Source organism: Xenopus tropicalis, chromosome 8 (genome assembly GCF_000004195.4).
Source record: "Xenopus tropicalis strain Nigerian chromosome 8, UCB_Xtro_10.0, whole genome shotgun sequence".
Classification (NCBI taxonomy): domain Eukaryota; kingdom Metazoa; phylum Chordata; class Amphibia; order Anura; family Pipidae; genus Xenopus; species Xenopus tropicalis.
This window is the reverse complement of record NC_030684.2, coordinates 51,106,642-51,120,879: the sequence shown is the minus strand read 5'-3', so window position 1 is coordinate 51,120,879 and position 14,238 is coordinate 51,106,642. Positions and strand designations below refer to the sequence as shown.

General features: G+C 40.7%; 1 protein-coding gene across 1 annotated transcript in view; it reads left to right on the top strand.

The window, feature by feature from the left end:
* The first annotated feature begins 422 nt into the window (after window positions 1-422).
* gucy2f (guanylate cyclase 2F, retinal) overlaps window positions 423-14,238 on the top strand; it is a 52,020-nt gene continuing 38,204 nt past the window's right edge. Inside the window, exons 1-2 of the mRNA XM_002931816.5 lie at window positions 423-1,021; window positions 13,009-13,849. Coding sequence (XP_002931862.2) covers window positions 13,108-13,849 — 742 coding nt within the window. The 5' untranslated portion in view covers window positions 423-1,021; window positions 13,009-13,107. The remainder of the gene's footprint in view (window positions 1,022-13,008; window positions 13,850-14,238) is intronic.

Here is a 14,238-nt window from a genome sequence, read left to right as displayed (position 1 = left end):
TGGGGAACACACACCTTCATTCATAAATGGTTCCTACTGAGAGTTAGGCATTTTCCTAATACTTCTTACTGGCTGAAAAATATTGGAAAATAATGCAGAGGGATGTGTATTTATGTTGCTAACTATCTCACACTCTAGATATGCAGACAACTGGGACGGCTGCAGGGGTTATATAATATAAAGTGCCCAGTACATACCAGTTGCTTGTAACTCACAGCATTCTCTGTAGCATTTACTAGGCTCCTGTATGAAAGCAACCTGATTGGTGGCTTAGGGCTACAAAATCAAGAGTTCACTTTGCACCTGATATTACTTACCCTTAAAAAAGCAACTCCATACAATGTTGCCCTTGTGTTGGCTGGAAACCTTGGCAGGCTACATCCCGGGTATGGGTTGCAGTCCGACAGTACTTATTTATTACATAGAATGATATGCATGATTCAGATACGTTTAGCAATAGCAAATAAAAACATTTAAATGTAGGCATTGCCATCTTAGTCCATTAGATTGTATAGCATTGCAGTCACTTTAAGCAGCATTTGGAATCTCAGGCTGCATGTTATTTAATAGTGAGAGCATTGAAGAACACTTTATTTAATAGTGAGAGCCTTGAAGAACACTTTATTTAATAGCGAGAGCAGTGAAGCTGATCCAACCACAGGTCATATATAGGTCGTTAGTGAGTCCTAATTGGCTAGATCAGTTTAACGGATTTAAAGCGTCATTGTCCAGTAAATCTTAATCTGGTCCTTCGGTGGACATGCAGAACAGTGATTTGGAAGGTTTATGACACGTCTCCATTATGTACACCAACTCCTTTCAGTTGAACGCAAGAGAGCCAGGGGACCGTTGGCAGAAAATGTAAAGGCCGTTCTATGCCACTGACCTGGAAGCATTACTGCTGCTAATATCATGGGGACTGGGCCTCTTGCGGTTATTGAGATTGATGTTCACAGGCTGGAATGATTGAAGTGAAATCTTGCAAAGTCTGCCAAGAGACAGAGATTCAGCACGTACAAGGGTGAGTGCTTCAGCGTTATTAAATGCCCTGCATAGGGAGCTCATCAATAAAATCCAAATCCCCCCGCCATAGCTGTGCTTCCAATGGGTTAATTTGCCATCTGTGAGGATTTTAAGAAATATAATATTATTTTCCAGTGTGTTTATAAAGCACTCACTGAGTAAATGTAATTCCAGGGATCACAACAATGAGTGACTATTGTTTTATTCCAGCAGAACAGGGAATATCGCCGGTTTTATTATTAGAAAACTGTCAACACACTTCATTTTGCTGCAATGAAACATGAAGCATACATTGTCTCCTTGTAAGGGATAAATCATCCTCCCTGCCTCCTTACACAACTATGAATACAGACTGATTTATTCTGCTGCTGCACATTTGAACCTTTTTTCAAATTCTGGAAGTCCTAAATGAATAGATTTTCCTGCCAAGATTTGCTTTTAACATTAATTATCGGAGGCCTTGATTTTCTACATCCTTAATTTGTACATATCGATTGCACCCTCAATTTAATTTGCCCAGGATAAGTGATATTAGGCCATCTGAATAAAAGGTAATGAAGTGATTCAGTGTGAGTATTAAGTGAGCTTTGCACCTCAGCGCGTAGGGCAGGAACATTCTGCACAACCGGACCACAATGTAATAAAAAAAGCAACACACAGGTCTCTGATGGTGCATGGTATAAATATGTTAGAGTACATGTATTAGGTGACTCAACTGGAACAATTTTCCACTGATACAGTAACATGACCTATGTACAACAGGATTCTGACATAGTCATAGTCATAGTCCCTTGAGTAATTTAAAAATGATCTTTTAATAATTAAACAACATATACAATATACAATGTATTACTTTGTACTGAAGGATATTTTATGGCCAATTACCATTAATTCTTTGGCCCACCCTAAAGAACCCTGGAAAATGTATAGCGTCTTGATTCTTTGTCAATGAACCCCAATAGAGAAACAACTCCCTACTCACTAAACAGTGGTGTTTTAATTTATGGGACAAAGAGGCATTTGCTCAGGGTCCACCATCAGACATTTGATCTGGTTTTATTTGTGACTGAAGCACCCCCCTGAAACAGCAGACCCCTCATTTTAATTTACTGGAAGAGTACAACCTGTTACTGTATATGATATCTATACATTTTATTTTGCTTTCCCATTTTGTTTTTATGGCTTATCGCCTCCCATGGCTGTTAGTTCCAATTTTACTTAGCTAAACATAGACCATCTCTTTATTGCCAGCCTTATATTCTAGTTCATATGCTTAAGTGTAGAACTATCCCAAATTTATTGGGATGCCTGCAGGGGGCTACCATTGAGTTCCTTGCCCTGGGCCCATTGGTATAACAATAACAAGAATATACATGGGGTGGTCTAGTTATTTAGAAAATCAAATGCAATGCAAAGTGGCCTAAGTTTTCTGTTTTCTGATGGCTGTAACTGATCAAAACCTTAATAGATAGCTATTGCCAAAGCACAATCTATTTTTGACCACTAGGGATGCTGTTGTTCGTGTGAGATAAGAAGTGATTAAAGTTCACCTCTGCATAGGCAAAGCAGTGTGACTGAGCTGCCCCTCATACCTACAAGTAAGACTATACAGAGAAGGAATATTGACCAAGAGAAGGCCAATAAATGCAAAAACCTCTTGTACAGCAGCTTTAGCTTCTTCCTTACAGGAAACACATTCCATGCCTGCAGAACCCAACAGTTACCTTCTATCATGAGGCAGTTAGTAGCTATAAATGCTGCACAAGAGAATTCCTGGTAGTTAGCCCTCTTCACTTAACCTACATCCATGCTGGCCACCCACTTCAAACCACACCCATGTTATCACAAGAGCTTTTAAGACCATACCCACATTAATGGTGGTAGCGCAGCAAAAACACAAATGGTTGGTGCTCACTGTGGGGATATCATACCTTAATAAGTGAAAGAAGTTTATTATGTCATATTAGGACATACACTTAAATCCTTATGCCTCCCCTGTACATAGGACAGCAACCCCCAGCACAAAATTACACACCTTAAGGATCACCTAATGACTATTTCCAAATGCTAACAAACTCCCAGAACAAACTCTTGTCAGGTTCAACTCCCACAGGCAGCATAGGGCAGGCACAGTATAGCACACACAGGCAGCATAGGGCAGGCAGAGTATGGCACATACAGGCAGGGTAGGGCAGGCAGAGTACGACACACACAGGCAGCATAGGGCTGGCAGAGTATGGCACACACAGGCAGTGTAGGGCAGGCAGAGTATGGCACACACAAGTAGGGTAGGGCAGGCAGAGTATGGCACACACAAGCAGGGTAGGGCAGGCAGAGCACGACATACACAAGCAGCATAGGGCAGGCAGAGTACGCAGAGTGTGTGTACCCTGCACACACAGGCAGGGTAGGGCAGGCAGAGTATGACATACACAAGCAGCATAGGTCAGGCAGAGTATGGCACACACAAGTAGGGTAGGGCAGGCAGAGTATGGCACACACAAGCAGGGTAGGGCAGGCAGAGTACGACATACACAAGCAACATAGGGCAGGCAGAGTATGGCACACACAGGCAGCATAGGGCAGGCAGAGTATAGCACACACAGGCAGCATAGGGCAGCCAGTACATACAGTGACACAATGCTGGCACTGCTCCTACAGTCTGTCTGAGGTGTAAACAGGTGAACAATGTTGTAAACAATTCAGGGACTAAAAGATGTGAACAATACATGGGATTACAGGTGTGTGTGTGAACAATAAAGGAACTAAAGGTGTGAAGAATACAGGGTCTTAAAGGTGTAACCAATACAGGGGTTTACAGCATGAATCCGAGTTGTGAACAATACAGGGGGCCAGTTAATCTCAGTATGGATACAATATAAAGCTTACACAATGGTAAATAGTCACAGCAGCCAGACAGATAGGGGGGGCCATGGGCCGCCAGTTGGACAGTTACTTTGGCATAGCAACTTTGTACACTGCTCCCACCTATTTAATGACCCCTACTGTATAAAGCAGAAGTTTTATAGCTATTCAAGCTTATTATCATTGATTCATGATACTCCATCAATAATCTCCAGTAAATGGTTCTTCCCATACACGTTCATTGTAATAGGCAGTTAAGTGTGAGGCTTAAGTTAACCTCTCTTTGTGTATGTAATTATAGATATGCGTGAGAACTGCTATTAAAGTTGCTTCTGTATAGTAATTCATTATACCTAACAGAGAATGGCTGCTACCAGCAACTGCCCATACCTACATTATTTTTCTAGCACACAATAAACCAACCCATAGCTTTACTTTAAATCCATTTGCATTTGCTAACTGCCCTAGTATAGCAGAATACAATTCAAGGGCTCCTGAAGGCTTAAGGCTATGGACAGCATTAAGGAACAAATACAGCTTAAGAAGACTGTTTGACACCATAAGGATCAGCTTCCCCAGAGCATCTTGCTTGGGCCCCATAGGTTCTTAATGCTGGAAGCACATGAATCAGAAGCTGTCCCTGAGCTCATGGCCCTGGAAACTGTTTTATGGACTACAAACATTGCAGGAATTGTCCTATATAGTTTAATACTGGAACGGAGATACCTGCAAAAGCAGAGTCAAACAAGCTCCCATTTATAACTTTTCAATGCTTACAGCTTGTCCTTGCGCATTCCCACTGTCTAACTGGCTGCAGCACTCCCTGTACACTAGGGCCCTCTATAGTACTAATTATAAATATCAGTTTCCTAAAAATAACTGACTCTTTTGTTGCTTCAGAATTATCTGCTACCAAGAGAACAAGCAATCAGATCAACCATGATTAGAACCAATAGTTCATGAGAGCTGAATTTGTGACAGAAAAGAAGCAAAAATAGAAGTACAAAATGCTTTCTGAAAGGAAAATACCATGCTTTTGTGCCTCCTATAAAGAAAATCAAAATACTGACAAACACTACAAGTTTCCATGAAATGTCTGTTTTTTGCACACAGAGAATGGATCCAGTAAAGGAACAATACATTTAAATATGAGTCCACCACAAGTGAGGCAGGGTCTGGCCAAAGTGCATTTACATGCAAAGTGTGTTTGGGGGGTGCAAATGCTCTGTACATTGAATACATTTATATTTATTTCTGTTGCTATATGCAAATGACAGGGTTCCCTTGGGCCCACAGTACTGAACACTCTACCTTGCTCCTCAGTCAAAAATAATAGGCATTAAGGCACAGGCACACCAATATGTGCAACCATATTGACAATATACAATGTGATGGTACGTGGCACGTTTCTGTGTTTTTATGGATATTTAAAAAAGCCTGGGTGCCACTCTAACCATAGGTAGCAGATGATGGGGGGGGGGGGGGGGGTCTGAAAAAAGAAACAGGTAACGTGCTAAGCGTGACACAGTAAAATTTTAGGCCATGCCCACTTTTACTAGGCCACACCCATACTGTAGAGTACAGCTGAAAGATCTGAAGCAAGACCCCCTGCAGGTTATCACTGGGCAATTACATATAACCAGAATGCAGTATGCAATTTAAATGTGCCTAATCAGCTCTTGTAAAAAGTTGGAAATTACTGTGACAGATTCACAGGACTTAATCATAAGCAGTGGGTGAGTTTTTGTTTGGGGATGCTAGAAGATATCCTCTACTGTTGGCTTTATTAACACACTGCAAGAAATTTTACCCATGTATACAGTGGGCATTTCAGGACATTCTTGCTACAAACGTCGAGTATGCCATGCACTGTTACATTGCTCTGTACATTGCTTTTAAAGTCCCTTTTCACACAAATCTTCAGTCGCACCTCAGCCCTCCCTCAGTCATTGGATATCCTCCCTCAGTCATCCTCCCTGCTCCCTCAGTCATTGGATATCCTCCCTCAGTCATCCTCCCTGCTCCCTCAGTTATTGTATATCCTCCCTCAGTCATCCTTCTTGCTCCCTCAGTCATTGCATATCCTTCCTCAGTCATCCTCCCTGCTCCCTAATTTATCAGCTGTTCTTTCCTTTTTTTTTGCCCAAATCCCTGTTAGCATGCAAATTAAATGATACAAACTGCGAAAATGTAATTAAACTTTTATTTAAAAATAACCCCAATGCTTAAGTCCCATGTCCTTATCTGCAAATTAATGATTTTATTCACATTTGTTGTGTTTCTAATGGTCTGTTTCAGATGATCGTTTACCTTTGTATACATACAATTACATATTAAGAAGCGTGAATGAAATCATTAACTTGCAGATAAGGGCATTGGACTAATTACATTTAGTTTTTGGGTTTTTAAATAAAGGTTTACTTACATTTCCATCCTTTAAATAATTACAATCGCATGCTAACAGGAATTTGAGTGAAAAATGAATATAGGGAGGGAGCATGTAAGATAACTGAGGGAGGATGATTGAAGGTTGAGGGCAGATACATGAGGGAGGTTGATTGAAGGTTGAGGGCAGATACATGAGGGAGGTTGATTGAAGGTTGAGGGCAGATACATGAGGGAGGTTGATTGAAGGTTGAGGGCAGATACATGAGGGAGGTTGATTGAAGGTTGAGGGCAGATACATGAGGGAGGTTGATTGAAGGTTGAGGGCAGATACATGAGGGAGGTTGATTGAAGGTTGAGGGCAGATACGTGAGGGAGGATGATTGAAGGTTGAGGGCAGATACGTGAGGGAGGATGATTGAAGGTTGAGGGCAGATACGTGAGGGAGGTTGAAGGTTGAAGGTAGATACCTGAGAAAGGATGCCTGAGGGGGAATGTTGCATAGCTGTGGGCAGAAGACAGAGGTGTATATTTCTATGACAAGTGACTTTGAAAGTGAGGGAGAGGATAGTTACAACTAGCGAGCTCTGCGTAGGAGTACAGCAATCTGCTGCAACATCACAATGATAATTACAAGGACAACACTTGGCACACTCGCATTTATGGCAGCTATGTACTAAAATGGCCACCGTACATGTAAAATAAACAACGTTTGCATAATGCCCTAGAATACTGAATAACATATAGTAAAATATAGGTAGTAGAAAATATGCAGTTCTGATGCCATTAATAATGTTACCTAAATAAATTGCAGCATAAACACAATACCATTTTCATGCATAATGGCAATAGAATATATGACATATAAAGTGCCTGTTCAAAGTTTATACCCCCCAGAACTAGTGATGAGCGAATCTGTTCCGGCGAAAATGTCGTGCGACAAAAAAAAATTGTCGCCCGCGGCTATTATTTTGTCGTGCGGCTATTGTTTAGTCGCCCGCAGCTATTATTTTGTCGCGCGGCTATTGTTTCGTCGCCCGTGGCTATTGTTTTGTCGCCCGCGGCTATTGTTTTGTCGTGCGGCTATTGTTTTGTCGTGCGGCTATTGTTTCGTCGCACGCGGCTATTGTTTCGTCTCCCGCGGCTATTATTTTGTCGCACGGCTATTGTTTCGTCGCCTGCGGCTATTATTTTGTCGCGCGGCTATTGTTTCGTCGCCCGCGGCTATTATTTTGTCGCGCGGCTATTCTTTTGACGCCCACGACAATTCTTTTTTTACGCCGGCGACAATTTTTGGACGTGCGGCGAATTTTTCCGCGGCAAATTTTTTCATCCGTTTCGTGAAACAATCCGCCAATGGTGAAACGCGGAAATTCGCCACGAATCCATGCCTGGCGAAACATTTCGCCCATCACTACCCAGAACCCATGGCAGATAAATACAGTGCAAACTACATGTATAATTCTACCACGACACATGGCAGGAAAAACAGATAAATACAGTGACAATTTCATGTATAATACATAATACATAATAATAATACATAATAATACATACATACATGTATTAGACCCCTTATTTGGAAACCCATTATCCAGAAAGTTCCAAATTACGAAAAAGACCATCTCCCATAGACTCCATTTTAATCAAATAATTCACATTTTTAAAAATGATTTCCTATTTCTCTCTAATAATAAAACTGTACCTTGTACTTGATCCCAACTAAGATACAGTAAAATGAATCCTTATTGGAGCCAAAATAATCCTATTGGGTTTAATTACTGTTTAAATTATTTTATTAGCAGACTTAAGGTCGGCCAGGTTAGAAAATTCTGTCGGATCGGGGACTGCATCGGCTTGTTGATGCGGTCCCCGAACCGACTGCCCCATTGCCACCAATAGCCCATCTCCTCATATACCTGTACTTATCAAAGTACACTTCTGAGAACTTAAAAATACTTTAATTTCAAAAATGGCAAATTGACGTTTTGTTTTGTTTCTAGAACCCTTAAGAAAAGAACCTGGCAATAGACAAATGTCCATTTAGAACATCCTCTAGCAATTTGCATTTCATTCATGTTACTTTCAGTATGAGAGATGTCAGCTTTTAGGACAAATGGACATGAAACTTACGCACAAAGTTTGATATGTTCCACTCGCTTCCAGTTATCAGGGCTCCGACCTCCTCCATCCTCCCTCCTCTATAAGCTGTCAGCCCTCATGCATGCATTATGTGTCCTCCTCACCCCAAAACTCCCCCCAAATCCTAACCCTAAAGTGTAACCATACATTACGGTTAGGGTGGATGAAGGCGAAACAACGGGGTGGTTGAAGAGGCTCGGAGGACAGGCTAACGGCAGGGTATGGAGGGAGCAAGGAGGGAAGGCCATGGCACATGGAGAATGAGCCAGGGTAAAGTAAATGATTTAGGGAGGATGGAGCTTGTAATCTGTGCAACATTCATATTAAAAGGCAATTTTTTTTGGGGGGGGGGCCAAGACCGCGCTCAAACATTGGCAGAAGGTGTATTAAAATGGACACCATACACAGAGTGAAATGTTCACTGATTGTAATTTGCAATAAAAGTATTAATACTTAATACCTGCGGGGAGAAATCCTTTTATTACACGGTGCTTTGATCAAATGCATCTCGTTATCCTGGTGGTCAATGATCGCTGAGTATGTTCCATAGATTAGATAGCCCCTTGCAGGCCAAGAGCCCTCAGTAAATAAATAACAACAGGGTACACTCATATGATGAGCAGTGATATGATGATTAGTAGATTAAAGACACATCGTTGTATGAATTCTATCCCATACATTTTTTTTTGCATTAGATTCCTGAGTGCTGTGGGGTCTCATTGACTCAGAGGCCTGAGATTTTATGTTTGCTTGCTAAAGGAAATTTACATTTTAATGGAATAATCTAGACTTAAATAAATAAGCTGTGTTATATGGAGCAGATGCACAAGAGACAGAAATGGGGAAATCATGGAGCCCAGGCCTATGGGCCATTGGACTCTGCCATTTCTAGGCATGGAAGCATGACGGTGATACTGAGTAGAGCTAGGAGGAATAGCACAGCAGAAATTACATGGAAAGCATAATCTGAGCTTTTAAGACAAGAATTCTGATGAGCTTTTTATTTAAATGCTAATAGGAAAATGTCAGTGTAATTTAAGTTGCCTTCCTCTCTATATGTGGGAAAATGATAGATTATTAAGAAACCAACATTTTTAAGAGCAGATTTTAATAATACTATTGCTAGTATGTTTACAAGATAAAACTAAACTGGCCTCGTATGGAAAGGGGGAGACAAGTCAGTAAAGGTTATAGAACATGGTCCCTCAGTTTATGCAGCAGTGACCTGCTTGTATTCAGAATGGGCCCAATTCACTAGATTCTACATGCTAAAAAAAAGCAGCAATGCCTGAATCTGATTGGCCCTTAACTGTGTTTTAGAGTCTAGAGGCAATCTAGAGGCATGCATCAGTGAACAGCCAAGTGACGACGAGGAAAGGGGCATTGTTGGTGGATTGAGTTGAGGGGGGCAATGAATGCAGGGTATTTGCCTTGGACACCCTTACCTTTTGGCCCAGCTCTGATGCCTGCCATAGGGGAGGGGATCAGAGCTGGGTCCAGAAGCATCATGTGCCCATCAGTGCAACCTGTTTATTCAGACGAGCAAGTTGGGGAGGTGGGATAATAGGTGACTAGGTGCTGCCTCCAGATTGCTCAACATAAATACATTTACACTGAACACAGTCAGCATTGTATGCATTGGTGAGATGCAGGTCCTTGTGAGGAGAGGAAAGACAGCCGCTGGGTGCCTGACATACAAAGTTTTTTTGCATTATGCTCCTTCCCCAATGAATGATTAATGAGTCAGAGGTTGAAAACAATGCACATAAGCCATAGTCTAAAGATTCCAAAATACCTGGGAAAGCAGGGACACTTATACAAATGTAATTAGTAGGATTGATTACCTAGGGCAACCAATTAGGTCTTTTATTTTTTATGTAGACTGATCAAAACAAATTTCTGATTGGTTGCTATGGGCAACGGCATTTATGCCGTTTAGCACCACTGTCCTCAGTGATATAATACAGCATTTTATCAAACAGAGACAACAAAACACATGACAAACAGCACTTAAATTACTTTTTCTTGGGTAAAACACTCCCTGGAGGAACATTAGTCGCACTTTCTGGTATGTAGTATTCTGCAAGTAATATATAGTGCTTGGATCATTATTTCAATGGTAGCCCTGTGGGTCATCTATAAATCCTAAATTATGCAAACCAAAGCATACAGGTTGCATGACCTGGTGTAGGAGAAATAGCATTACCATTTTTCTTTTTTGCTGTGGCCAGAGTACAATTAATACAAGAACATTACAAATCAGCAATGTCCAGCCTACAGCAGATGACAAATGAGCGTAGACACTCCTTTACATGGAAGCAGCTTCCTACCAGAACTATCTTGCCTATATTATATGTTTATCTTTATTTAGCCTATAGACTGCAACTGATACCTACCCCTAGAGGCAGCATATATTTAAAACATAGATAGCCGAGAGGGTTATAGAAACACATTTAATATATTTTGAATGGGAAGTTCACCTTGAAATAACTTTTTAGCATGTTGTAGATGGATCTATTCTAAGCAACGTTTCAACTGTTTTTTTTTTAGTGTTTTTTTTATTATTTTCCTTCCAACTGAAAATGCTGTCTGGTTGTCAGGCTTACTAACCCTGGCAACCAAAAACTGATCTTCGATTCTGACTCCCAAACTTCTGCCTGGTTGCAAAGTAATTAAGGGTTATTACGTCCTACCAACCAGTTCAAATTCCAAACCTGTCATCTTATAACAAAAATGTAAATAATTAAAAAACCAGACAAACTGTAAAAAAAGGACACCAGTTTCTACATAGTAGTAAAATTAAAGGTGAACTGTTTAAAATATTTTGCCAAGTTCCCTGGCACTTGTGCGCAATGATAAATCTTTCAAAATAATACTAGGATAGTTAGGCATTCACTGTAGAGTGCATTTTATAGACACCACTCCAAGCTACAGCGATCAGTATTCTCTGCCACTTATATACAAAATACATGATGGAAATTGACAATTTAACCCGGTGTGTTCTTATCTTTGCTTTTCCTAGCCTCTTTAATCCGTTACATATTTGATCTAATTTCCCAGACCTTTACTAGGACTTTATTAGATAACATACGAGGGGTTATGTAATAAAAGGCACTAAGTTTGCCCAGGTGCAGTAACCCATAGCAACCAATCAGAAGGTAGAATTTACTGGTCACTTGTTTAAAAGGTAAAATCTTATTGGCCACTATAGGTTACTGCTCCTGGGCAAACTTAGAGCATTTTATTACATATTGGGGAAAGGGTTTAATGTACAACCCTGTGTCTGGTCTTAGAAGGCGGAGTTGGGTTTAATAGGAAGTGCTTCCTTCCCTCCAGCTGTCAGCCCACCTCTAGCACCCATGTCAGGCATTAAGTACAAGGCTGCCTTGCTTCCAACAATGCTGTTCTTCTTACTTTGCACATGAGTTTTAATCAATAGCGAATTTCAGAGTATTACATAAGGTGCAAGTGCTCTGCTCATGGGGCCTAAGTGGTACAATTTGGTTATGATTAGTACTTCTATACTTGTGTCCTGTGCAACAGTAAATGAGCCCTTGGGAGAGCAACATGCAGAGAGGCATCTCATTGAAGACGCTACCTGCATATTCAGTTAACCCTTAGGCCATTATCTCAGCAGCTCTGAATGAAAGCTGCGGAGCCAGCAAAGGTCTGTAAAAGATTAAATACAATTTTACAGCAAAGAAAAATAATCACTGAGCAACTTTCAATTTATCTTACATACCGTATATACTCGAGTATAAGCCAATCCGAATATAAGCCGAGGTACCTAATTTTACCTAAGAAAACTGGAAAAACTTATTGACTCGAGTATAAGCCTAGGGTGGAAAATGCAGCAGCTACTGCTAAGTTTTAACAATCAAAATAAATACCAATAAAATTACATTAATTGAGGCATCAGTGGGGTATATGTTTTTCAATATTTATTTCAGAGAAAAACAGTAAACTAGCTCTGTAAGCGGAGAAGAGGGTCAACAAAAACAATATGAGTACTACCCCACGCTCATTGCACATTGGCAAACTGGCAGCAGACCCAGTCCCGGAGGAGATGTAAGGGGAAATAAGTATTGCTAGTGGGAGCCTAGGCCAGGGCACTGGAGGGTCTGGTTGCGGGTGGCCTAATTTGCACACAAAGGAGAGAGGGTGCTGGTCTGGAGGGACTCATGGCACCCGACTCGAGTATAAGCTGAGGGTGACTTTTTCAGCACATTTTGGGTATATACAGTATTTGATTTTAAAACCCCTTTAAATGTCATAATATCTAGAAATGATGCAGAAGGGAGCATTATGTGTAGATTTACATAAGGATTTTTTTTTCTGGTAGTTTTGTTGTACACTATTAACTATATAATGGTATAAATATCAGTTCTAGACCAGTGTTGAGTGCACAGCTTATCATTTTCATCTTCATGATGGGAATAATCAGTTGTTTAGATGTGTTTTACAGCTTCAGGCAAACACTAAAAAAAAGCCTTGAAAAATAGCAATTTATCAAAGAAAGCATTCTTCCAAGATAATGTTTTTATCTGAGAATTATTTTAATATGTTTATTACATGTTGCCATTTTATTTCCAGGACTAAACTGACAATGCTGTCTTAATCATCTTTACACCTCTATAGACTGAAGCTTGAGGTACATCTTTATCAGCTGGCTCTGTTACCCGCAAGAGTGCAATGCCAAAGGAGCATTGGCCTTTTTATAGCTTTGGATTAAAATGCACAAGCTATCCAAAATGGACTGAAAGCGATTATCTCCTATTTTCAACTTTTCCATCTAAAATAATCCTTCTTGGGTCGCTTTTGGCAATCCTGTGCTTTCCACAGTTTGTACACTGTATTCCATACAAAGTGGGAGTTGTTGGACCTTGGTCTTGTGACCCCTTGTTTTCCAAAGCACTTCCAAACGTTGCTGCCAAGTTAGCCATTGAACGTATCAATAAGGATGCGTCCTTAGATCTTGGACTCTCTTTTAATTATGTGATACTTGAAGAAGATTGCCAAACTTCCAAGGCCCTTTCAACCTTCCTTACATACTCTGGAGTTGCTTCAGGTTTCATTGGCCCTTCCAATCCAGGATACTGTGATGCAGCTACACTGCTAGGAAAGAACTGGAACAAGGCTGTGTTTTCCTGGGCATGCATTAACTATGAGTTGGACAATGTTAAGAGTTACCCAACCTTTGCTAGGACTCTCCCTTCCCCCACCCGAGTACTTTTTAATGTGATGAAATATTTCCAGTGGGCACATGTTGGAGTCATTTCATCTAATGAAGATATCTGGAGGGACACTGGCAGAAAGGTAGCTAATGCCCTCCGGAGCAATGGTTTACCAGTGGGAATTGTTGTCTCCATGGGAGATGACATTAGGAGCACCCAGCAAGCTCTGGAGAAGGTTCGCAAAATTGACAACATACGCAGTAAGTTTGCCTGTTCCATCGTACCTGCTTTAGTAATGGGTAATTGTTAGGGCAGGGCTGTCCAACTGGAGGCCCTCCAACAATATACAATACAATCTGGCCCTCCAACATGCTACATGAGAAATGATTGGCCCACTACATGTAATAAGTTGGACAGCACTGTTTTAAGGAATTCATATATTTTTAAAATAAATATGTCAATGTTTATGCCTTAACAATTACTTCAAGCAAACACCACTAATTTTTTCCATCAAATCTTCTAGGGGTTGAATTTTAAAAATGTTCTAACCTCTATAAGTGTGTTACTGGCTCTGTTTTTAGATTATGCTTGTCTCAGTTATGTCTTATTTGTTTATCCCATAATCCTCCTTTCCCCCTACCTTAGGCTT